The sequence below is a fragment of the Myodes glareolus genome, chromosome 16, assembly GCF_982192425.1.
Source record: "Myodes glareolus chromosome 16, mMyoGla1.1, whole genome shotgun sequence".
NCBI classification, from domain to species: Eukaryota; Metazoa; Chordata; class Mammalia; order Rodentia; family Cricetidae; genus Myodes; species Myodes glareolus.
Window position 1 is genome coordinate 920,620 of NC_142041.1, and position 27,822 is coordinate 948,441.

At 35.4% G+C, this 27,822-nt stretch overlaps 1 protein-coding gene across 1 annotated transcript in view; it reads left to right on the forward strand.

Annotated features, from left to right (window-relative positions):
- Positions 1-27,822, forward strand: part of Cnbd1 (cyclic nucleotide binding domain containing 1) — a 293,203-nt gene that overhangs the window by 162,432 nt on the left and 102,949 nt on the right. Inside the window, exon 5 of the mRNA XM_048420690.3 lies at positions 7,102-7,247. Within this exon, the coding sequence (XP_048276647.3) occupies positions 7,102-7,247 (146 nt within the window). The remainder of the gene's footprint in view (positions 1-7,101; positions 7,248-27,822) is intronic.

The following is a 27,822-nucleotide window of genomic DNA, read 5'->3' on the forward strand; positions in this document are numbered from 1 at the left end:
CTGTGTGGTTTCTTCCTATAAAAACTACTACTCCTGGTCACTCAAGGTCGAACTCTTCCCCTGCATGGGTTATGCATCTCCGCCCCAGTGCACTGGTCCCCGTCTTCCCATCGATTAAACCTCATGTGATTGCAGCAAGGACGGTCTCTTGTGAATTACTGGGGGGGTGGGGAGTTGCATCTTTCCGAGGCTTGAGTAAAATTCTCCCCAATATTGGGGGTCTTTCATTATTTCTGTGAATATGTTTAATTACCATTGGTTAATAAAGAAACTGCTTTTGCCTATGGGAAATCCAAGCAGAGATAGAGGAGGAAAGAAGATGGAGTCAGAGAGATGCCATGTAGCTGCCAAAGGAGATGTAAGAGCTACCTAGGACTATGCCTAAGTCATTGGTCAAACAGTGTTGCAATTAATATAGTTTTGTGTGATTATTTGGGTCTGGGGGGCAGAAAATGAAAGAACAGTCTCTATTTATATCCACCAGTTTGCTTTCATGCCAAGACTAAGCTGTTTTCATTGATATAGCTCTATAATAGAACTTAAAGTCAGGGATGGTGATGCCTCTGGAAGTTCCTCTGTTATACAGGATTGTTTGGACTATCCTTGTTGTTTTTTTTTCCATATGAAGTTCAATATTGTTCTTTTGCTGTCTATAAGGCAATGTGTTGGGATTTTGAATGGAATTGCAACTAATGTGTAGATAGCTTTTGTTAAGATTGTCATTTTTTATTATGTTGATCTAAACTTTCCAAGAGCATGGGAGATCTTTTCATTTTCTATTTTTTTTGTGTGTGTGTGTGTAAAAGCAAAGAGCCTTTATTTTAATTAAGTTTGCAAACTCGTTCTCTTCTCATGTCCAATGTATTGAAATATCTGTAGAGTCCGGAGCTCAATTAGATTTGGGTTTTTATAGTAGTAAAGGTGGGGGTGAGGGATCCCTGAGATTCAGGACCCCTGATTGATTGGCATTTGTCTAGTGGTGCCCTAGTGAGGTGCGCTGGCAGAGGATCCTCTTTACAGTGGTTGGAATGTCAGGCACTTCCTTTGAATGGTCTGCTCTTTGGTGGAGGTCAGGTAATCTCAGCTTGTGGTGTTTTCCTGCTACCAGGTATTGCTTCAAGGTAAACTATTGAGATTAGGGTGTCTTATTTAAGTTCCTTGATGGCCAGAGTCCCAGGTGACAAAGGTTGAAAGTAAAGAACTTCCTTTGGGAGATCTGCCCAGACATCTTCTTCAGTTTCTTTCTTCAAAGGATTAAAGTTCTTGTCATACTGGTCTTTTTCTTCTTTGGTTAGTGTTACGTGAAGATATTTTATGTTATTTGTGGCTATTATAAAAGGTGACTTTTCTCTGATTTTTTTCTCAGCTTGATTATCTTCTATATAAAGAAGGGCTACTGATTTTTTTTTGAGTTGTATCCTGTCACATTACTAAAGATGTTTATCAACTGTAGGAGTTCCCTGGTGGTATTTTTGGGGTCACTTATATATATATTACAATATCATCTACAAATAGCAAAAGTTTGACTTCTTTCTTTCTAATTTGTATCCCCTTGATCTCCTTTTGTTGTCTTCTTGCTTTATCTATAACTTTGAGTACTATACTGAATAGATATGGAAAGAGTGGACAGCCTTGTATTGTTCCTGATTTTAGTGGAATCACTGTGAGTTTCTCTTCACTTAATTTGATGTTGGCTGTTGGCTTGCTGTATATTGTTTTTATTATGTTTAGATGTGTTCCTGGTATCCCTGATCTCTGCAAGACCTTTATCATGAATGGGTGCTGGATTTTGTAAAATACTTTTTCAGCATGTAATGAGATAAACATATCATTTTTTTCTTTCAGTTTATTTATATGGTGGAATACATTGACAGATTTTAATATATTGAACCATCCCTACATCTTTGGAATGAAGCTAATTTGATCATGATTGGATTTTGTTTGCCAATATTTTATTGACTATTTTTGTATCGATGTTCATGAGGGAGATTGTTCTGTAATTCTCTCTCTTAGATGAGTCGTTGTGTAGTTTAGATATCAGGGTAACTATAGCCTAGTAAAAAGAGTCTGGCGATGTTTCTTCTGTTTCTATTGTGTGGAACAATTTGAGGAGTATTAGTATTAGCTCTTCTTTAAGTTCTGGTAGAATTCTGCACTAAAACCATCTGACTCTGGGGTTTTTTTTTGATTGGGAGACTTGATGACTTCTTTTTTATTAGCGGTAATAAGTCTATTTAAATTGTTTATTTGGTCTTTATTTAATTTTGGCATGTGGTACCTATCCAGAAAATTGTTGATTTCTTTTACATTTCCCAATTTTGTGGGGTACAAGTTTTTGAAATATATTCTAAGGATTCTTTGGATATCCTCAGTGTCTATTTTTATGTACCTGTTTTCATTTCTGATTTTCTTTTTTCTTTTTTTTTTGGATATTCTCTGTGCCTTTTGGTTAATTTGGGTAAGGGTTTGTCTATTTTATTGATTTTCTTAAAGAACTAGCTCTTTGTCTCATTGATTCTTTATATTGTTTTCTTTGTTTATATTTTATTGATTTCAGCCCTGAGTTTGATTATTTTCTCTTGTCTACTCATCCTGAGTAATTTTGCTTCATTTTGTTCTAGAGTTTTCAAGTGTGCTTTTAAGTAGCTCATGTGAGATATCTCCATTTCCTTTATATAGTCACTTGTGCTATGAACTTATCTCAGGCACCACTTTCACAGTGTGACATAGACTTGGGCATGCCGTGTATTCATTTTATTGAACTAATTTTATTGAATTCTAGGAAGACTTTTATTTTTTTCTTTATTTCTTCTTTGACCCAGAAGTGATTCAGTTGAGCACTATCCAATTTCCAAGAGTCTGTAGACTTTCTACAATTAGTGTTGTTGAATTATAACCTTAAGTGTTGGTAATTTGATTAGATACATGCGTTACTCCATTTTTTTTGTATCTGTTGAGGTTTGCTTTGTTACCAAGTATGTGGTCAATTTTACAGAAGGTTTCATTAGATGCTGAGAATGTGTATTCTTTTGTGTTTGAGTAAAATGTTCTATAGCAGTCTTTTAAATCCATTTGAGTCATGACATTTGTTAGTTCTCTTTTTTCTCTATTAAGTTTCAGTCTACCAGACCTATCCATTGGTGAGAGTGGGGTACTGTAGTCTCCTACTATTAATGTGTGGTGTTTGGTGTGTTATTTAAGTTTCAGTAATTTTTCTTATATATATATATATGTGGGTGCACTTCTCTTTGGGGCATAGATATTCAGAATTAAGGCTTCATCTTGATGGATTTTTTTCTGTGATGAATATGAGGATCTTTTTCCATCTCTTTAGATTGATTTTTTTGGAGTCTTTTTTTATTTTTAGATATTATGATACCTATACCTGCTTGTTTATTAAGTCTATTTAATTGGAAAATATTTTACTAACTTTTTACTCTGAGGTAATATCTTTTTTGAGGTTGAGATGTATTTCTTGTATGCAGCAGAAGGATGAATTCTGTTTTCATATCCATTCTGTTAATCTTTGTCTTTTTATAGGCCAATTGAGACCACTGATATCAAGAAACATTAGTGACCTGTGATTGTCAATTCCTTTTATTTTTCAGTTTTACTCTTTGTGTAGTTTCCCTTCTTTGAGGTTTCCTGGTATGATGTGTGAGGTTATTTGCATTTTCCTGGGTTCAGCTAACTTCCTTGGGTTGGAGTTTTTCTTTCTAGTACTTTCTGTAAGACTGGATTTGTGGATAGGTATTGTTTAAATCTAGTTTTGTCATGGAATATCCTGTTTTCTCCATCTATAGTGATTAAAACATTGCTGGGTATAGTAGTCTGGACTTGAATTAATGGTCTTTTAGTGTTTGTAGCACATCTATCCAGGACCAGCTATCTTATGATGCCATTGAGAAGTTGGGTGTAATTCTGATAGGTATCCCTTTATACATTTCTTGGCTTTTTTTGTATTTGCAGTTCTAAATATTGTTTCTTTATTCTGCATGTTTGGTGTTTTAATCATTATAGGGCTAGGAGACATTTTCTTTTTTCTTTTTGGGTCCAGTCTACTTGGTGTCTTGTAAGCTTCTTGAATCTTCATAGGCATGTCCCTATGATTTTGTTGAGTAAATTTTCTGCTTTTGATCTGGAGTTCTCATTTTTCTATCCCTATTTTTTTTAGGTTTTGTCTTCTCATGGTGTTGTAAAAGGAGCAGTGGTCTGTGTTCCCACCCAGATCCCGGCTAGCTTACACCTGAAATAATTACATGGAAACTGTATTCTTTTAAACACTGCCTGGCCCATTATCTGTAGCCTCTTATTGGCTAACTCTCACATCTTGATTAATCCATTTCTAATAATCTGTGTAGCACCATGAGGTGGTGGCTTACCGGGAAGGATCTTAACCTGTGTCCATTTTGGAAAGGAGAGCTATAGGGCCTGCCTCACTGCCTTCTTCCTCCCAGAATTCTGTTCTGTCTTCCCTGCCTACCTATATTCTGACCTGTCAGGCCAAGCAGTTTTCTTTATTAATTAATCAATGAGAGTAACACATAGACCGATGACCCTTCTCCATCATGGTGTCCCAGATTTCCTGGATACTTTGTGTTAAGGATTTATTGGATTTAACATTTTTTTGACTGATGATCTATTTCCTCTACCATATCTTCAACTCCTGAGATTCTCTCTTCTATGTCTTGTATTCTGTTGGCTATGTTTGCATTGTAGTTCCTGTTAGTTTACCCAGATTTTCCATTTCCAGAATTCACTCAGTTTGTGTTGTCTTTCTTGTCTCTACTTAAATTTTCAAATCCAGAACTGTTGTAACTCTTTGCTTCACCTGTTTGATTTTTTCCTTTGTTTTCTTGACTTTAATTGAGAGATTTACTGATTTCTTCCAGTTTTTTTATTTGTCTTTTCTTCCATCTCTTTAAGGGAATTTTTCATTTCCTCTTTAAGGGTCTCTATCATCTTCATAAAATTAAATTCAATGATGTTTTCTTCTGTTTCTTCTGGGTTAAAATGTTCAGCTCTTCTTTTTATAGGTTTTGGTGTTACCAATTTGATCTGTAGGTTGTTCAATATATTCTTGCATTAGTGTCTACCCTTTTCCTCCTTCAAAGGATGTAGGTAGGGCTTGTGCTTCAGGAGGTCTTCTTCCTCCAATTGGTACAGGTCAGGCCTGTGGCTTAGGTGGTCACTCTTCCTTCTGGTGCAAATTGTACTGTGCCTCTGGTAGTTGCTGGTGCATCTCTGGGGGGCTCCTCTTTATGTGCAGTCAGAGCCAAGGCTCTGATAGTTGTAGGGACAGGGCGGATGGTTGCCAGTGTTGGAAGTCTGCTCCAGGGTCTCTGGGGTTTGGTGGTTGTGGCTGGTGCATGGGCTGTGCCTCTGGAACAAAAGCCTAGAGAGCAGGTCCGTCCAACCAAGAATATAGTCACTCATCTCTCCAGAGGTAGTCATGACCAAGACTCTGGTAGTCAGAGATATGGTGGGGATGGTTATGGGTGTAGGGAGCCTGCTCCCAGGTCTCTATGGCTTTGCTGGGTAGGGGTGAAACATAGATATGCCTCAGAGGGCTAGGGTTTAGAGAGCTGGGCCATCAAGCCAAAAACCCAGACACTCACCTGTCCAGTGGCAGTAGGATCAAGGCTCCAGTTGTCAAAGATGCAGTGCGGGGGGGATATTTGTGAGTGTGGGGAGGCTGCTCCCAGGTTTCTGGAGCTTCAAAAGGTGAGGGTGGGGCATGGGATATGCCTCAGGAAGCTTGTGTCTAGAGATCTGGGCCTTCCAGCCAGGATCCCAGAAACTCCACCCTTCAAGTAGGAGCCACTTTTCTAAAGACAGTTTTCTCAAGACTGGCTATGAGCTACTGTTTTTTAATGTAGTGTATAAAAGTTTAAACAGAAAGACATTATCATTATCCAAGAATTACAGAAAGATGTAAGTCGAAACACAATGCATTAATTACTTTTTTTATTGGGGTGATACAATATCATGATCAAGTTTGCATATAAAAGATTATTGGGTTTATTACTTCAGAGGATTAGAGCTGATGATGGCTAAGTGAAGGCATTTTGGCAGAAACATCTGAACTCTCACATTTCACATCTTAAGTTAGAGGTAGATTGTGCACACTTGGGTATGCCAGGAAGCTTTTGAAACCCCAAGCCCTGTCCCAGTGACTTATATTCTGGCCACACCTTCTAATCCTTCCTCAAACATCCACTAACTAGGGACCAAATATTCAAATGTTTGAGCCTTTGGGACTACTTTCCTCCAAACTACTATAGCACACGAGGTCTATAGTGGAATTGTTACTGACAGACCCATTTATGTGGTATGGGCACCATAAACTACTTTTCTGGAACTAAACTAGTTTTTTTGTATTGGTCTTAAAATATTACTTGAAAATTTTGAATATTCTTCGGTTGAATGTACTACAATCATATTATCCCTTTTAGAACTCAGTGTAATGTGAACTCTTACCTTAATTATAGTGTTGCATTTACTCACTAGTGAATTTGACTACTAATAAATATTTTAATGACTAAATAAGGCCTGTGTTTGCACATGGCTGTAAACTTAGTGCTTAGAATGCTGAGGTAGGATGATCATGACTTTCAGGTTACCCTGAGCTACACAGGATTCTGTCTTTAAATAAACACATAAGTACCATGAGAGTAATTACCAAATTACCATATATGAGAGTAATGTTTTATTTGATATTACATATATGTCTTTTCATTTAAATTATAAATCAAAACAAGTTAAATTGAAGTTTCATTTTTACCCAACTTTAGTAATATATAAGTACTGTTAAGAATCACATATAAAAAGTAGGAATTAAAAAAGTCTTCTTTAGTTAAACCTAAAAAGTCTTTCTATATTTATAGTAAATGATAAAGTATCATGGCATATTTTAATATGAGAAAGAGAGTGAATGTTGAAAGTTGAGTAATAAAGCCAAATGTATTTGCTTATAGTTCTTTTGAAACAATTCTAAATAAAAAATAATTGGAAATTTAAAGTCCCCAATGTATTAGTTCTTTTTTTATTTCTCTCTTTTTTTCCTGTAAATTTATAATCTCTCTTTTATTCTTTTCTAAGGCCAGTTCACAGAACAATCCAAGAACACAACATTGTGTGGAGGATGCTGAAGAAAATTCCAGTATTATCCTCTCAGCTCAGTGATGAACACCTGAAAATCTTGAGTAGGAATGTCATTTCTGAAACCTGGACCAAAGGCAGCACAGGTATGCTGAATTATCTTGGGTCGAGAAATACCAGGCTAACTACATTTATATTTTTCTTTGTTATAAGAGGCAAACTCATGAAACAGGAATGAGAAGTCCAAGCTCAGCTGTGTAGTTCAGGAACCATAGAGAGAGAGCAAATACTGGGCTGCCCAGCATTTTGTTTTTCTCCAGGTACCCAAAAGGTCAAGCCCTAACCTGTTCCCACCCCTTAAAGTTCATTGGTCGACAAAGATTTCCCATCACATCCCCTTTTTGTCTAAACAAGAGAGTTCCAAACCCAATACAAAACTATATGCAATAGGAAGAGATATCAAGTATAAAATTAGGATTACAACCAACATAAGCAATACTAAGCAAGGCACACATGCTAAATGTTTAATAAACATTTTATTTTAAAGAAGCTAAGTTTAGCATTGAAAATAGCTTGGCTAAATAATAAGAGAAAGGTAACTAAGACTATTTAATCTTCAACCCATCGAAGGCCTAAGAAAAGAGATAATATTACTTGAGTAGACAGGAAGTACAATCAAACAGCTTCCAAGATGAGGAGTATATGACAGAGACAACTGGCTACCTGAGCAATCATCCAAAGTCTCATTTGCAATGTTGAAGCTACGGACTTTGGCTAAGGCTTAGCGTAACTGACAGACCATTTTCAGAGGCATGAAAATTTTAGAATCATTTTACTCTGTCTTGGCAAGGTTACTCTGCTTGGCAGTTACCCTGTTTGGCAGTTTTTCTCCTTGTATTTTGCTTATCCAGTCTGGACACCATGTACTTTTTCAGTAGTCAAGGAATGGACAGTTCATTGCCCAAAGACCAGTAGTGCCAAAAAGAAAACAAACTCCAAGTGGAATGTCTTTGGTGCTCAGCATTCTCTCGGGAATAGATTAGTGCTGTCAGGAGCAGTCCTGTCTCACCTCAATAGAACCCTAAGTTATTTAAATGCCATGTTCTACAGATCCTTGAAGTGGTTGAAGATTACCTATCTAGGCAGAATACAATCTCTATGTATCTAAAGGACCTAATTAATCTGACTATATGTATAACAAACATGAATAACTACTGATCTATAATACTTAATACCTGTATAACTTAAAGACTAAAACTTTATATCACAATATCAAAATAATCTGTAAATAACTTTGCAGTAAATGAGGAAAATGACCTCAAAGTGTAAACAGTGTATAAGTATCTTAATCAGACGTAGGAATATATAATGCAATATGACAATATATCCTAAAAATTGTATCAATATACAAAATGTCTTAAACAGAGGTAGAAATTTGCATGCATACAATCTGAGAAAATAACTTTGCTTAGGTGTACAAATATTATAAATAGAAATAACAAATGTAATTTGAAGTTGTATCAATATACAAAAAACTATACCAATGTAAGTTCTCCATAACTAATAGCTCACAAGTATTCACTCTATTAGCCAGTATTATTATTATTACTATGAATCAGTTCACACAAAATTATCTATTATCCCATTCAATTTTTCCTCTTTTTTTACCTCAGCCCTCTACCTTATACAAGTAACAATTAACTGCTAAACAGTGTCCCCAACCTTGAGGACAAACTTTGTGGGGAGAAAGAAAATCGTCTTTTAGAATTACTTTTAGCTGTCATGGGGGAGATTTTTTTAAAGTGGCATTTTGTAAAAGTAAAGCGATGATTAAGTTTTAAAATTATGGTCTAGTATGGTTGCAAATGATTTCTGAGTAGTTGATAGGGTTGTTTTTTTTTAAAGTTTTTATTTGGAGTTTTGACCAAAATGTTGTGAGAACAGGTACTATTTTAGTAGCTGGTACTGAAAAACCGATCTTATAGCAGTAGACCTATTAGAATCGTGATATCATTTTAACCAGGTAGTGTTGTTGGTGTGGGACCCCATCTTCTTCCAGAAAACTTTAAAGATTACTGCAGGAAAAGGATCTCTAGGAATCTCTACTGTTTATTGTGCAAAACTTAGACATTATTTATATAGACATATATTTAATGAAAAATATAATATAGACAAAATAGGCATGGAAAAAGTAAAACTTTTTCTAGAGCCCCCCCTTTTTTTTGTCCCATACCGGATGACTCCTGATATGAGATAAAAACTGTGAATTTTTTTTAACAGCATGCTCAGGTTTAGAAAAGGACAGAGCCATTGTCTAATTCCAAAGCCAGCTCTCTCTTATATATTTATAAATATATATATTTGATAACCTGTCCTTATAAGCCATACACACACACACACACACACACACACACACACACACACACACACACACATATATATACACACACACATATATACAGTGAACCTTATTGGATAGTCATTTTTTTTTCACTTTAGGCATTCAAACATCCAGGGCCTTTGAATTTTTGAAGATGTGTATTTTTCTGTAAAGAAAAAAACAGAACCCTGACACAACTGTAAATGGTTTCCTTACCACCTGTATGGTTGTCATCTTGTGGGTGAACTGTCATTTCTCTTTTTTAAAGAGGTTTTTCTTTTTTAAAGCAAATCTTTATTAATTTTGATGGTATCCATAGTTTTGCTTCTCCTGTGGAAATAAGACCAAAACTTCTTCCCCATTGTAGTACTTCCTGATTTGGCCGCTGACTGAAGCTGCAGGGGACCTGAGCCCCATGATTTCACGCCAACTGTTAAATTATCTTGGGTCAAGAAATACCAGGCTAACTACAAGATAGACCAATTATATTTTACTTTACTATAAGGGGCAAACTCAAGAGACAAAAACAAAAAGTTCAAGCTTAGCTATGTAGGAAGAAAACCACACAGAGGGAATGAACCCTGGGCTTTCCAGCGTTTTTCTTCAGATACCCAAAAGGTCACATACCAACTTGGCCCCACCCCTTAAATTTCATTGGCTTGTAGAGATTACCCGTTACCGGTACTTGACCAATGGTGCATCTAACAGAATGGAATACATACACCTATGTCAAGGTGGCCATTGTTAAAAGCTCATAATTTCACTTGGTAAACTAAAATACACTGTTTGGATAAATCTACTTTGAAGTAGTGCTATTTAAGTAAGATCTCACGCTTTAGTAAGATTTATAGCCTATGCTTCTGGATTATAAGGTCTAGGAGAGGGCCTAAATTATATTTACAATATTATATTGGTGACAACAAAGAGCAATAAAAATTCAGCAGCAACCTAGTGCTGTCTTTCAGAGTTGAGTACTCAGTGGTCAAAGTGCTTGCTTTCCTGGTCCAGATAATGCCCTAGGTATTGGGAAAGGACTTAATAGACAGAATGTTTATTTTTAGTCTGTTTACAACAGATGTGGGAGCTACTTATGTAGAAATTCATGTGTCTAAATCTCTGATGGGAAGGTATGCATGACACATTCTTTGTGTAATGAAAATTCCTTTTTTTTTCTTATTAAAACAAAACAGTAGGTATTCCCGTTTGCAGGTGAGGATCCTTAAAGCATAAACATATCATGCAGAGGAATAATGCTTGTAAATAAATTTTCAACACACTTCAGTCCAATTCTGAACTTGCCCTCTGTGTTCACCACTGCTTATGAAAAGTAGTTGTTCAGGCATCAGGCATTTAAAACTTCATTGAAATCTTGGACTCATGGCTTTTGAAAAGATTTACATATTTTGAGAGCTTTGCCCCAATGCTTCTCTATCATAATCAGTTCCATTAATTAGAGCCAAACGACAGAAAATAAATCAAAGAGTTTTGCCACGATTAAAATGATTTTAAACAGGCTAAAAAAATCAAATGTTCGGTATTGCTTTGCTATTAGCTTGAGGATAGTAATTAAAAACTACTTTGTTTTATAAGTGCTGAAATTGTATTTCTAATGGCAAAAAGTATTGGAACACCCAAATGCCCTTCAATAAAAGATTGACTATTATCAGTTCAATGAAATTGTAGGCATTGACTTAACAGAACGTACACAAGTGTTTGTGTATATATGCACCTATATGTGTATGCAAAAGGTATTACATAGCAGTATAGCCAGAGAAACACGAATATCTATAAAAGTATAAATATATGAATATGCATGTATATATATTTAAAAATATAAGTGGATCCAGAATGATATTTTAATTTTGTTTATCTAGGGTAGTTGACATTTTTTCTTTGTTTTTAACTTATATTGATGTTTTGCCTTTGTGTATGTTTGTGTGAAGATGTTAGAAACCGTGGACCTAGAGTTACAGACAGTTATGAGCTGCCATATGCGTGCTGGAATTGAACCCGGGTCCTCTGTAAGAACTGCCAGAGCTTTTAACTGCTGAGCCATCTCTCCAGCCCCTGAATATTTTAAATATACATACACTTAAAATTTTGTATTGCCTTAGTGGAGAGGAAAAGAATTTGAAAAAACTATGCTTTAGTTTGGGAATGACTTGAATTTTTCACAATAATCTACTGTGATTGAAGTTGTTCTAACCTTGGATTAATTAATGGTGTTGGGAGGTGTTAGAACCTTTGGAAGGTGAGTTCTTCTGGATGATTCTTTTAGATAGCTTATAAATAGATATGTGTCATTCACTGAGTTACATATATAATCTTTACATTTATTTTATTTTTTAGTTCATTTTACATAACAACCACAGTTCCTCCTTCCTTCTCTACTCCCGCCCCCTTCCCCATCCACTCCTCAGAGAGAGTAAGACTTCCTATGGGTCATCAACAAAGCCTCACAGGTCAAGCTGAGGCAGGACCAAGTCCCCTGCCTCCTACATCAAGACTGAGCAAGGTTTCCTGCCATAGGGAATGGGCTCCAAAAAGCCAGTTCATGAACCAGGTATAAATACTGGTCCCACTTCCAGGAACCTCACAAACAGACCAAGCAACACAACTCACCCACGTTCAGGGTGCAGGCTCCCAGCTCTCACTGCAGAGTCCATGAGCTCCCAGGAAATTGGGAGAGCTGTCTCTGTGGGTTTACCATTATGATCTTTTTTATTGTTTTTATTAAGCTATACATTTTTCTCCACTCTACTTCCTTCTTCTTTTCTCTCCTTATATCCTCTCTCATCACCCCTATGCTTCAATTCACCAAATTTACTCAAGATATCTTGTCTTTTTCTCTTTTCCATACATGTGGATCCGTGAATGTCTCTCAAGGTCCTTTTTGTTGTCTAGGTTCTCTGGGGTTGTGGACTCTAGTATGGTTTTCTTTGCTTTATGTACTAAAAGTCATTTCTGAGTGAGCACATATTATGTTTGTCTTTCTGGGTCTGGGTTATCTCATTTAATATGATGTTTTCTAAATCCATCCATTTGCCTGCAAATTTCAAGATGTCGTTACTTTTTACCACTGTGTAGTACTACATTGTGTAAAGGTACCACAATTTTTGTACTCATTCTTCAGTTGAGGAGCATCTAGGTTGCTTTCAGGTTCTGGCTATTATGAATAATACTGCTATGAAAATAGTTGAGGACATATATATGTGGTATGATTGAGCATTCTTTGGGTATACATCCAAGTATATTGCTGGATTCTGATGTAAATTCTTTCCTAATTTTCTGAGAAATTTCCACACTGATTTCCAAACTGGCTGTACAAATTTTAATTCCCACTAGCAGTGGAGGAGTGTTCCCCTTACCCCAAATCCTCTCCAGCATAAGTTGTTACCAGTGTTTGTGATCTTGGCCGTTGTGACTGGTGTAAAATGTAATCTCAGTGTTGTTTTGATTTGCATTCTTCTGATAACTAAGGATGTTGAGCATTTCCTTAAGTATCTTTCAGCCATTTGAGATTTGTCTATTGGGAGGTCTCTGTTTAGGTCTGTACCCCATTTTTTATTGGATTTTTTAATGTCAAGTTTCTTGAGAACTTTGTATATTTTGAGATCAGTCCTGTTCTGATTTGATATTAGCAAAGATCTTTCCACAGTCTTTAGGCCACTGATTTCCTTGTTATTAATGTCATTTTCTTTCCAGAAGTTTCTCAGTTTTAGGAGATCCCATTTATTAATTGGTGCTCTCAGTGAACAATACTCAACTTTATATGGAAAAACAAAATAAAACAAACAAAAAACCTCAAGATAGCCAAAGCAATTCTGTGCAATAAAGGAAATTCTGAAGGAATCACAATCCCTGACTTCAAATTCTACTATAGAACTACAGTAATGTAAGCAACCTGTTATTGGCATAAGAAAAGACAGGTAGACTAATGGAATTTAATTGAAGACCTGGATATCAATCCATACACCTACAAACACCTGATTTTTGACAAAAAGCTGAAAGTATAAAATGGGAAAAAAAGAAAGCATATTCAACAAATGGTGCTAGCATAACTGTCTATCAACATGTAGAAAAATGCAGATGGGTTTATATCTATTGCCATACACAAAACTCAAGTCCAAATGGATCACAGACTTCAACACAAAACCAACCACACTGAACCTCATAGAAGAGAAAGTAAGAAGTACACTTGAATGCATTGGAACAGGAGACCACTTTCTAAATATAACCCCAGTAGCCCAGACACTGAGAACAACAATTAGTAAATGGGACCCCCATCATGATCTTGACCTTCCTTCCTCACATAGTTCCTTCTCCATCTCTTTGACTGGATTCCAGATTCTATGCCCAGTGTTTAGTTGTGGATTTCTTCATCTGCTTCCATCAGTTACTGGATGAAGGTTTTATGAAAATTAGGATATTCACCAATCTGATTACAGGAGAATGCCAGGTCAGGCACCCTCTCCACTATTGCTAGAATTCTCAGCTGGGATCATCCTTCCTGATGCCTGAGAATTTCCCTACCACCAGGTTTCTCCCTAACCCCATAATGACTCCCTTTATCAAAATATCTCATTTCTCTTCCTCTTTGTCCCTTCCCAAACTCAACCATTCTATTCCCTCATGTTCTCATTCCCCATCCTCTCCCCTCTTTCTTGTAGATTATAATATTAGTAGCAAGCCCTGTTATTCTTCCACTCTTTTCTTTTGCTGGATATTTGATTGATGCCAACTGTGACTCATGCGACAGTATATCCCCCAAATATGACTTTACCAGCAGTCACACTAATGGGGTATGTGATATGATTTGTTCCTTTCATGGTCTAAATGTACCCTTTCCATTATAAAACCAAATAGCTCATGCTTTTATTGTAATAAAGAAAGCTAATATAAGAGAAACAAAAGCAAATGATTTTCTATTTCTTCTACATGTATAGATGAGCTAATTGTCCCACAATAAATTGAGTCACGTGAACTATAATTAGAGATTTATATTTTTCAAGTAAGTTCTACATTCAAATTGAGAACAAACTTTTTATTCTGAAGGTGTATACTTTCCCTCAGTTGTTAATAAAATATCAAGTTTTACTTGCTTATATGACATACAGAAATTCAACTTGCATCTTGCGGTTCTTTAAAAATTCATAAACCCGTGTTTTTCTTCACCTAACTGTTTCCAGATCCTTTGGAGTTTTCAAGACATGTAGTTCTAACAACTCAGATCCTTCCCTATCAAAGTGTCAGCTCATTAGATATACAACCTTTGTAGTTCTCTTTGTTCATTCAACTTAAGAGAAAAGCCAATCTAGGTGTCTGCTCTCTCCATTGGCTTTATTCATGTGTATGCCTCTCCGTCTGCTGTGATTTTAAAGTGTTTTCCCCATGAAGTCCCTTGTCCCCAGGCTGCTGACTTTCAATCTGCCACAGAGGCTCATTTCTCTGGTGCAATTCTACACAGCTGTTTGTGCCTTCTGGTCTTTTTATACAGCCATTAGATGTTTTGAGCTGCATTACTTAAGCAGGTTTCCTAAATTTGCCATTAACTGTATAGCCTCTTATATATTCAGCTCCTGCAAACAAACTGTTAACAAGGAAATAATATTATGACTTATGTAAATGAAGTATATGTTTCTAAGTAATCATTGAATTAAACACAATATCTCTTATTATTATTTACTATAAAACTATTCTATTTAAAGATCACGTATGTTAACTGTATCAGAATTACTGAAAAGGGACAGAGGAGATGGCAGTCAGTACAAATCATGCATCAGGTATTTATCTTCAGTCTGGTTTTATACTAGAGACAGATTACATGATGCTACAGTGTGATGCTCCACAAAAGTAGTGGAAAACAGCTGCCAGTCAGCCTGGGAAATTTTGCAGTGTTCTGTGTTGTAAGGCTATCATGAACATGGACTAGGTGTATTTTTTACTTGACTTTTTAAAATTTATGTAACCTTATAATAAGTTGAGAAATATTTGTAATAAAATACTTTAATGAATGTATTAAATGAAAAGAGCATTCATAAAAGCAATGAATAATCTGAAACTAAAGTTGAGTAAATAGAAACTCATCCAATAGTCATACTTTAAAGGATTAATATTATAATAATTAAATTAATATAGAGATCTAATACAATAACTGGTTAAAACACCAATTATACAAATTGATATTTTTTTAAAATTCATATGAAAATTTAGAGAATTCAGATAAATAATGAAAGAATGCACACATATATCTATTTCAGAAGTTACCACAAATATCTTTAGCATCAAACAATATACTATCAGTATGTAGAAACATATGTCGATCAATATAACATTAAGTCCACAAATAATAGCTTAAGGGTATGGTTTATTTTTAGATTTTATTTTTAAGATAGTCTAGTGATCTAAACAAAAATCTTCAAGGAACATGGCTTGGTTAAGTGTATCCATATAATGAATTATATATATATAATATATATATATATATGCGCTAGACAAAAATTGATTAAAGATTAAGTGGAGGAAGAAAAACTGTTAAACTCTTAAATTGCAGATTAATTTTCAGTAACCAGGGTTATAAATGACAAAAAAATTGGGTAAATTTACACTTTGTAGAAGTTAAAATACTTTGATTATCAATAAAAACAGGAAGACTAAAAGCGATGGTCCAAAGCATCATTTGAATCTCCATGGTGTAGTGTGGCCTCCACGTAGACCCCATTGCTTCTGCTTGCTCAGCTGCCGAAGCTCCCAGAATTGCCAACATTGTGGAAGACTGGTTTTGGGACATCTACCCCTTTGCCACTTGGTGGAACAGTTTCTGAAAAGTTTGATTCTGATTTTGAGTCTCTACTGTGGGAATTTGTCTGGCCAGATGCTCTTGACCTAATAGAACCTCCTCAAGATGTGTAGACAAATAGGCAAACAGAGCCACCATGTTGTATCCAGACTTATCTTAAACAAACCTATGGCCAGTACAAAGATTGCACGCTGCTTGAGTGTGATCCAAATGGACATTGCTTCTTCACTGCACAATTCTATAAGCTCTTGTGTGAAGAAGGACGCTTAAAAGAATTACCACACTAGCTCAGAATTGAGAATAATAGAGATTTATTTTGGGATAGACTCACAAATAAGAATCCTCTGCTGGAATGGAGAACAGCAGCCGAATTCTGCAACCGGGATAGGGAATGGACACACACTTTACATTGGCATTTATAGTATACGAGGAAACTCCCAAGTGGGTGGTAACTTAAAGGCTATTGGCTGTAGGTTTTTGCTACAGCAGTTGTGTAATTTAGGTAGTATTGTTTCTCCGTGTAAAGGCCTATACATAGTTCTGCAGAATGTGTACTTTGTTTTTATCCTAAGGAATAAAATTTACACAATGACAAAAGGAAGCAGCAGAAAAATGTAAGTTTTTCTTACATTAAGTTCTTAAAGAACCTTGCATATGTGTACAAGCACATATAATACGCCCCTCTTCACCATGGAGATTGAATGAAATATTTTACTGAGAAATCAATAATCCTCACATATAGTCATATTCACAATAAATAAATATTTTTGAACAATGAATGCCCTCACTCTTATAAAGGATTCTAATAAAAAGGACTTGTATTTCAAATCTGTTATATATAACTGCCAAAAATGAATAAAAATAATTAATTTCTTAATCTAATATTTATATATATGCAACCATTTTAATTGTAAATAATTGAAAATATTCCTCAGACTAAATATGTAGTGTCCCAATAATCTATCACCAGTTGAAAATATAAGTCAGAAATGCTTCTCATTCAGGTAGCTTCCACAATAGCACAGCCCTCACTGTAGAGACTTGATGGTGGTCTTCAGGATTCCAGGACATCCTGTAAGCTTGCTGCAGAAGCAGCAGACAGCACCATATGACACCTAGCCCAGAAAACACTGGTTTTAAACATGAAGTTCTATTCAAACTTTTGCAGTAAGTTAAAAAGGAAAATTCAGTCACAGATTGTGTGTACTGCTATGAAATAGATGGATTCTTAATTTTTCACTTAATCTTTTCCTTATGTAACAGGCTTGCACAGGACAGATCCGATTTAAATATGGCAATCTCTGCAATTGGTCCTAGCCTAAGTTTTCTTAGCATTGTTCTTATCCAGTCCAGACACCTCAAGAAGGGGGCGATTTAATTAGGAAATCCTTCCCTGAAGACTGATTCCTCAACATCTTTGAAAAGTACATTCATTCTTTATTCTGTGACTCCAGCCACTTTGTCTTCCCAAAGCTTCTCCCTCTGTGTTATTTTTCTCCGTGAAAGCTTTCATTTCATCCAGCTGGTGATTCAACTCCCATAGACATTGTTCTGAGTGCCACGTGCCAGAGCCTGCCTCTTACTCATATGGACTATTGCTTTGAATCATCCCTTCCCCACAAGTTTATACTAATGTAGGTCTTTTTCTATGAGCTGTTTCAGACGTGAGATCTTAAAAACAAAAACTGCAAGCTACTTACTTTCCCTCTTAAGGTGACTGAGCTCTTCTCTACAGATTTACTTATTCTTTCTAAGCCCCTTTTCTTTTTCCATTCTTATTGGTTAGTTCAGTCCTCCATTCACTTCTTTACATATGGATTACTTCCATCAGCTCCCCACTGGCCTCACTTCCTGCTTGTTTCCAGAAAATTAGTCTGACTCATCACTGTGCCACACATTTTCTCTCTTAATGAAATATCATCATAGGAAATGCTGTAAGCTATTAATATTTTAAAATACAAATAAGGGAAAAGAGGATTTTTCTTAATCCCATTAAACTCATCTACCCATTGTCCTCATTTTGGGTTATTTTCTTCTTCTAGTTGGATTCCTTTTTTTGTGTGAAATTCTGTCATTTTAGTTCCTGCTTTGGATTTATCATCTTTATAAGCACTACTTTTTAATAACTACAGATAGAGTTAGATATGTTTAATTTAGGAGTTCAATATTCCTACTATGAATATTATTGTCTAAAATAAAATCTGGTCTGAACTAATTTTTGCTTATTTGTTTTCATTTTAAAAGGAGCAAATGGAGATAAACCTGTAGTTGTGATATATTGAAAAAAAGATAATTATTTAAAAAACTAAATTATTGCTCAGCCTTCAAATTATTCTTTATAAACATTATACTTGTGCACACCCTATTGTGATTATATTCTTTCTCCTTCCTCCCCCCCTCAAATTCCCCCAGCACTTTCCCCAACGATTTGTTCCTATGTGGAACTTCATTTGTTCTTCATTTTCTTTCATCCTTCCACAGAAAATTGCTATTCTCTCCTCTAGCCTCCATTCACTCATATTATCTTTTCAGCTACAGGTCAGGTCTCATTACATCCTTCGTCATCCACACTGAGATTTTGACTGGCTTGGTTTTGTGCAGGTAAACCAGAGTTGACATGAAGTTGCGAATACAATGGCCAGGTCCTGTCAGATGGCAGCATTTCCTCATCCTCTGTTGCTTACATTCTTCTAGCGTCCTCTTTGAGATGCTCCTCTTTAAGATGCTCCTTAAACAGGGCCATTAAGCAAAAGTTTGTGAAGAATTTTGTTGGGATTTTGATGGGCATTGCACTGAATCTGTAGATTATTTTTGGTGGGATTGCCATTTTTACTATGTTAATTCTACCAACCCAGGAGCATGAGAGATCTTTCAATTTTCTGGTGTCTTCAAATTTTTTCTTTAAAGACTGAAAGTTCTTGTCATACAGGTATCAGGGACCATCCTGGACATAAATCATTTCTCATACCAGAGTGGAGGTGTGGAAATGAAAACACAACTCACATGCCTATATCAGAAGAGAGTTTCAGGGATCCTTCATGAAATCTTGAATTCATATCCTGAAAATCACCCTTGTTTATTCTACAAATAGCTTTTATATCAAAACGTAAACTGAGGGGGAGATTCGTTAGTATTCTGTTTCCTAGTTAGCAGGAAAAATGACTTAGGTCATGTCTTTTCTATCTATGTCTATTTCTTCATGCCTATGCCCATGCCGATTTTGTTACATAGACTAAAAAACATCTCTTCCCTAGGTGACCTCCTAAATTACCATAGAAGGAGCAGAATGACATTAGCTTATCCTGACTACTTTAGGTTGGTGTTAGGTTATTATACCTCACTGCTAAAAGGCTAGGTGACCGTTTTCTGTGTGACAGGTCCAAATTGTGCCTTGTAGGTCACTCAGAATTCTATGACTACTAGACTATATAGGAATATGGGCTTACATAATTCAGCCCCTACATACAGGTCTTTCACTTGTTTAGTTAGAGTTACTCCAAGATATTTATGTTATTTGTGGTATTTTGAGGGTAATATTTCTCTGATTTCTTTCTCAGCTCAATTATCATCTGTTATAAAGAAGGGCTACTATTTTTTTTTTTTAGTTTATCTTGTATCCTGCTACATTACTGAAGATGTTAATGAGTTCTAGAAGTTCAGTGGTAGAATTTTGGGGATCAGCTATGTAAACTATCATATCATCAGCAAATAGTGAGAGTTTGACTTCTTTTTTTCCAATTTGTATCCCCTTGATCTATTTTGTTTTCTTATTACTCTAGATAGAACCTCTAGTATTATACTGAGTAGAAATGGAGAGATTAGACTACCTTGTCTTGTTCCTCAATTTCACTGGGAAATCATTTTGAGTTTTTCTCCACCTAGTTTAATGTCAGCTGTTGGCTTGCTGTTTATTGGCTTTGTGATTTTTACATATATTTTTTGCATCCCTGCTTTCTCCAGGACTTTTATCAAGAAGGGATGTTGTATTTTGTCAAAAGTTTTTTTTTAGCATCTACTTAGATGATTATGTGCTTTTTTTGAGTTTGTTTATATATTGGATCACATTGACAGATTTTCATATGTTGAACCATCCCTTCATCCCTGGGATGAAGTCTCTCATTGGGCACCACACTAAATAATCACATAGACTCTGTTTTAACTGCAATATTGTTTGGCCAATAGCTTAAGCATATTTTTGTCTAACCCTTATATTTTAAATTAACTCATTTCTTTTAATCTGTGTATTGCCACATGGCTGTGGCTTACCAGCAAGTTTCCAATAGGCTCTGGAGAAGGCGTCTGTCTCATGGTTGGCAGCTACATGGTTTCTAACTGACTCTGCCTACTCTCTCCTCTTCTATTTGCTTGGAATATCTTCCTTGCCCAATTCTGCTAAGCCATTCACAGAAACAGCTTTATTCATTAACCAATAAAAGCAAAACATAGACAAAAGGACTTTCCCACACCATTCATGGTGAATGATTTTTCTTATGTATTCTTGGATTCAGTTTGTCAATATTGTTTTTAGTTTTTCTGCATCAGTGTTCATGAGAGAGATTGGTCTGTAATTGTCTTTCTTAGTAATGCCTTTGTATGGTTTGGGTATGAGGGTAATTGTAGCCTTGTAAAGAGTTTGACATTGTTCTTCTGCTTCTATTGTGTGGAGTATTAATTTTAGTTCTTTGAAAATCTTGTAGGATTCTGCCCTAAAACACTCTGGCCTGGATTTTTTTTTTTTTGGTTGGGAGACTTTTTATGGCTGTTTCTATTTCTTTTCTTTTCTTTTTTTTTTTTTTTTAGCAGTTATTGGTATATTTAAAATTTGCTTACCTAGTCTTGATTTAATTTTGGTAAGTGATATTTATCTAAAAAATTGTTCATTTCCTTTAAGTTTTCCAACTTTGTGGAGTACAGATTTTGAAAGTATGACCTGATGTTTCTCTGGATTTTCTCCATGCCTGTTGTCTGTTTCCCTTTTCATTTATGATTTTATTAATTTGGATGTTCTCTTTCTGCTTTTTGGTTAGTTTGGATAAAGATTTGTCTAGTTTGTTGATTTTCAAGAAGAACCAACTTTTGGTCTCATTGATTCTTTGTATTACTGTTGGTTAATAAAGAAGCTGGTGTTTTGGTCAATGGCTTAGAAAAGCAAAGTCAGGTGGAAAATCCAAACAGTGATGCATAAAAATTGTAGGCAGTGTTATGGAGATGCCATGTAGCTGTTAAAGGAGACAGATGCCAGAACCTTTCCTGGTAAGCCACAGACTGCTGGTGATACACAGATCAATAAAAAATGTGTTAATTCAAGATATGAGAGCAAGTTAGGAATACGCTAGAGCCATTGGCCTGAGTGTTGTAATTAATAAAGTTTCTATGTGAGTATTCCTTTCTGAGCAGTTGGGAAACAAACAATGGTCTCTACTTACAAACAGTGCACCTAATATGGCTTCTACAATGACATAAATGCAGAGAACTTGGGAAGGAATTCTAGACCCCAAAGAACAGTGTTAAGCACAGCATTTTGGTAGCCACCATTTTTTTAATATAGACTGTTTTCCTGGTGGTGACAGTGGCGCAGCTCCTTTAAGAGCTTTCCTGACTCAACATGAGCAGTAAAAATTTGCATGACTTTAAGATCTGGATTCCTTGTTCATGCTGGAAGAATAAACTCTGGGTTCTTGGGAAGGTCTTGAACAAATGGGGTCTTTGAGCAGTGTGTTACAAGTTGCTTAATGGTGACATAGACCCACTGTGTCCTTGGAGCTGCGGTAATAAGCATGTCTAGCAGAGTTGGTGCTGAATATGCCTCTACCATGTTGTACTGGGAAAGGCCAAAAGGCAATGATGAAAAACACCACTGAATGAGCCACAGATAAATATACATAGGCTTGGGAGAGAGAGGAAAAAGAATAAAGACAGTTATAAAAAGAAGTAAATAGTTTTAAAGAATAAAACAAAGTCTTTAAAAAGACAGTAAAAGGAATATAAAAGAGAACAGACAGTCAAAGATTAAAGGTATAAAGAAAAAATAAGCCAAACACAAATAGAATATATGCAGTCTGGATTACATATATTATTTATTTTAATTTTTTGATTGCAGAGAGACAATTGATTCTGGGAAATGCTAAGTGAAAACAACATGTATATTTTAAAGGTATCTTGACTTCAAAATTTTAGTCTTAGGATATGCTACTTTGGAAAGGAAGTTCTGCTTTTGTTCCCATAGAAGATGAGAACCTGTAGATTCCTTCCAAGCTAATGTGGTTTGATGGAATAAGACCCCAAAAGTTCTCTGTGAACCCTAAAAATACTTTGTCTAACAAAAAGCAAGAAGCAGTTTGGGGAAAACGATGCCAAAATCCCGTAACGATTATTTATAAATGTTTGTTTTCATTTAAAAGGGATGGGGGTATAAATCGTTAATGGTCGTGGTAAATCCTCTTTTCTTAAAAAAAATAAGGGAGATATTATATAGAGATGAATACTTTGTCTTGATTTGGATCTTTCTCTATTTATTGGCCAGTACATCTTGGCCTATACATATTTAAGGTTGATTTTGTTACAGGGTTTATATGTATTTTGCTCTTGTTTAAGGTATTATGTTTGTGAAACTCATTTAAAATTGTAATCTATAATTAGGAAATACAGATTAATAGATAGTCATTTATAATAGTCAAATTTGTAGTCACGTTAGTTAAGTTTTCTAGATATGTAATGTTATATTTCAGTTAGATATATAATCTTCAACACTCTAAAGACTTGCAAAACACAACATTTAAAATGTTCTAAGAACGTGGACCTTTTCCAATAGTGAAATATGTCTGCTTCTGGCAGCACCAATTACTTCAGAAAGGTTGATGGGCACTGAAGAAAAAAATTATTGAATTTGCCTTCAATGTGACAAGACTAGCCATTTGGGCAAGAAACTACTCTAGCCTGGATTGCTTGATGGTATGCTGTATGACGTGGACATGCGGGGCCCACAGAAAAATTACTGCTGAATTTGCCTAAAGAGCATGAGACAATCCTTCAGGGATCCTGCTTCCAGAAGAAACTGCCAGACATTCTGCAGGATACAGAAGAAAGTTACTGACAAACTGCCAAGATAGACAAAACAGTATTTCAAATTTCCTGCTGAATGAAAAAGTCTGCCAGATACTATGGGCCTGTAGGCTGAAGATGAATGCCCCAACATTACAGAAGAACTTTGGGTGACTATACAGGCAGCAAGATGTCTCTGTCAGATCTACAACTTTGGAAGTTGCTTACAATGCACTTATTATTTTCTTAGGTAATATTATATCCTTCTGGTGGTCTTTGAAGTGTTGAAAACAGATAGTTCTAGTTTTCCCTAGTTATGATAAAAAATAAATTACATCTTTAGACTCACAAAGACTGGATAGATGATTGAGTATTTTCCTTAATTTGCCAAATGAAAATGAACTAAATATTGTAACTATAACTCTTGCTTGATAACATTTTTGTATTTGTTATTTTATTACGTTCAAGTTAAAAACTTCCCTTTTATTTAGACAGAAAATGGGAGATGGTGTACGATTCTCCTCTGTAAGCTGTGAATGTGTTTTATTAGCACTAATTAGTAAAGAAACTTTTTCAGCCAATGGATTGGCAGAGCAAATCCAGGTGGGAAATTTAAACAGAGAGATATAGAGATAGTAGGCAGAATCAAGGAGATGCCATGCATCTGCCGAGAGAACGATGCCAGAATCGTTCCTGGTATGCCACAGCCTCATAGCAATACACAGATTAATAAAAAATGGGTTAATTCAAGCTAGAAATATGAATACACTAGAGTACTGACCAAATGATGTTGTAATTAATATAGTTTCCGTGTAATTATTTGGGTCTAAGCAGTCAGGTATTAAACAAGCGGTTTCCATTTACAATTTTCTGCCTTCTAATGCTCCAACGTGAGTTTTATTCTTTTTGTTCTAGAGTTTTAATGTTTTCTGTTAGCTCACTTATATGGGATTTTTCCAGATTATGTAGTCATTGAGTGCTACAAACTTTCCTCTTATCACTGCTTTCATTGTGTCCCATAAATCTGGGTATGTTGTGTGGTCATTTTCATTGAATTTTAGAAAGTCTTTAATTTCTTCCTTGACCACTGGTGCTCAGGTGAGCATTATTTAATTTCCATGCATTTGTGGGCTTTCTGAAATTAGTATTGCTGTTGAATTCTAATTATAAAATATACTGATCTGATAAGATACATGGGGTTACTCCAATTTTTTTGTATCTGCTGAGGTTTGGTTTGTTACCCAGTAGACTCAGACATTCATCTCTCTAGGTGTGGTCTGGATTTTATCTTTGTACACAAAACAATGAATATTCTGGTTTCTTTTCATACCATTTATATCTTTTGCCTTTTATCAAAATCCACTTAAGTCTTCATTCATTCAACAAATACCTAATTTATTGACAAAACCCCAAATAATCCAGATGTATGCTTAGAACTGGAAATGCTAGAGCAGAGCCATGGTCCCATCTTTGAAAAGTGTGGTATATTTAGCTAGCATCTGAGTGTGAAGTAGTTCATGACACTAATATTGTGTACAAAGTTGCTTAAGGTATACATTAGTTATTCTGAATAAATCTGGCCAGGAGGAAGAAAGGATTTCCTGAGCAGTAGATGACACTTAAATTCAGTTTGTAACTCAAAGGAATATTATCCAGTTGACAATATGACCTTATTCATTCACAACTCTTTGGAACTCTTAGCTGGAATGTTGTTCTTCAACATTCTGAAATGGTTGATCTTAAAGACCTGTGTACCAGAGAAAGAGAGTTAGTAATTGACAAACATTTGCTTTAATCAACCTTTGTGTTTGACTTTTAACCTCTGAAAAGGTCAATAATAAGATGATTAATTAAAATTCCCTCTAGTTTTAAAATGCTCTTTGTTCTTCTTTCATAAGTGGTTAAGAATTGTTTCTTCTAAAAATATGAAATTATATAATGGCACTTTTTTAAATCTCAAAAAAGTATTTCTTTGGATTTTGTTTGTAATATAAATAAGCGTTTCAATTACTTTTTATAAAAATTAGTTCAGGGGGTAGATTTTTATGAAGTCTTAATTTCCTAGGGTCTAGCATTCTATATTTTATGCCTAAAAACAGCAATTTATATAATATTTTCTGACTTTTCTAAGATTCTTGAATCCATTTTACTTAAAATTTACAAGAATTCTTTTTACATATTTTGAAAATGTAAATAGGAAGTTGATTTTTCAAAAGCTTGCATTATCAACAATTATATTCTTTCACAGCTCATAAAAATAGCAACAGTTTTTATTTGTCTGTATTTTAATTGTTTCTTGAATCCTTAACTGCCTATATTGTCTTCTTCAAGCATTTTTATGGTGTCTAAATAATTTGTCTGCACATTTGAGACACTAATATAAAATACTTCTTAAATTCTCAACTGATAAATTTTTGTTAACTCTGTTTCTGCTTTAATCAAGTTACATTAATTTAAAGAAACATTTTACGTTTTAATTCTATAATTCTTTTTCAAAGGAAGATTTAATTTTTTAAAATTGATTTATTATGTATACAACATTCCTTCCATGTATGCCTGCACGACAGAAGAGGGCACTAGATCTCATTGTAGATGGTTGTGAGCCACCATGTGGTTGCTGGGAATTGAACTCAGGACCTCTGGAAGAGCAGTCAGTGCTCTTAACCTCTGAGCCATCTCTCCAGCCCCTTAATTCCAGAATTTGGATATATATAGTAAACATTCTTTCTTACTGAGAATTTTTATGGCTCTATAAAATCAGCATGTGCACATTAATTTATAAGTATGATCTAGATATATTGTACACATATGCCATATATTCCTATGTCTGTGTTTGTGTGGTTAAAAATTTTTGTGTGTATATGTGTGTGTGGTATGTGCTTCAGATATAGCAATATATTCATTAACTTACAGGAGCCTGAAAACCAAGAATGTTTTCTTGAGAAGATCAGTGAAGTTTCTCTCATTCCCAAGGTGACTGCATATTATTTGCAGGATGCTGCTTATGGTGGGAGTTCCTAGTGTGACATCTGTTTCCTAATTATCAAGTGTACTCTCACTGTTGATATTCTATGATTTGTAAGGAAGATTACTGTGAAATAGCTTTTATCACAATGATGTGCATTGTTAAGGTAGAAATCCACACATAATTGTAAGGAGCCACCTGCAGAAATCGCCATTACGAGATGGCGCAGGTGGTCCTACAGCTTGGAGGTATACAAGTCCATATTTGGCATAGCCACGTGGGGTTGAGCGCCCTTGCCTGCACATGCGCAACTGAGGCTTGGTTCCCTAGTCTATCCCGAACCCACGGGCTCCAGCAGAATGGTATTCACCAATCAGGACCCGAGTCCCTCCACCCTTTAAAAGCAGCTGCCTCTGGGCCTTTCGCTCTCTCTCACTTCCTCTCTCTTGTCCTCTCCTGCTCTCCCTTTCTCGCCCTCTCTCACCTTTTCCCTCCCACCTTCTCCTGCTCCTTCCCTCTCTCGTCCCCCATTCCCCCTTCAACCGAGGGCTCCAATAAAGGCGTGATTTGGGAAGGATTCTCGATTTTGTGGTTGTTTCTGCTTGCTGGTCAAGCAGCAGCGCCCTGCACATAATCACAAGATTTTTTTTTTTATCAAAGTAGGCTTATATGAATACGCTCTTGCAAACAAGAGAGCACTGTATTTGAGTGTTAGATTTATGAGAATTATCTATATCATCTCCTTTTATAAAATACCATTCTTTAAAGTTATTGAAATTTGATGTCTTTTATATGGGTTATGTTCCCAAAGACAATGTTACTATGGATGTATGTTGGTAACATATGACCAATCATTCTGAGAGTCAAGAAAAATATCAGCAATATCAATACAGATTACGGGTTTAGCTTCTGAAATGGTGAATTAACGGACTTTGTTCAAACAAAGTGAGGACTTATTTATCTTATATCATAACAAGACACCAATAAAACAGTAAATTTTAGGATCATCTTATTGTCCTATCTTTCATGTCAGTTTCAAGAAATGTGTCTTGGTTCCAATGTCATATTCCAGTTCTTAGCAGCACAAAGAATGGATGTGAAGACTTGGAAAGAAATTTTCCTACTATTTTACTAATTAGATGGTATTGTATGAACATGCATGTTAAGAGAATGTGAAAAGTGATATTTTTAACATTGCCTGTATGGCATCTAAGAAAATTACAGCTTTCTTAGTCAATAAAAAGAAGACAATTTACAATGAGAAAGCAAGTATCAGCCTTGTATCAGAATTCACACTGAACATACCTTTCTCTGCTTTTAATGTGACCTAAGTAATGCCTGTTTAATTTGGCCCAAACCCAAACACAGGTGTCTCTGTCTTCTGATTCACTTTGCTGCTATCTTCACCCTATTCACTCAGTCATGGACCTAATTAATAGAATTATATATCTTTTCTTCTTTCAAAACACAGATTACTTACTACTCAGAATTCAATACATTTTAATTTTAGACATCAATGTCTACTTATAAAAATCA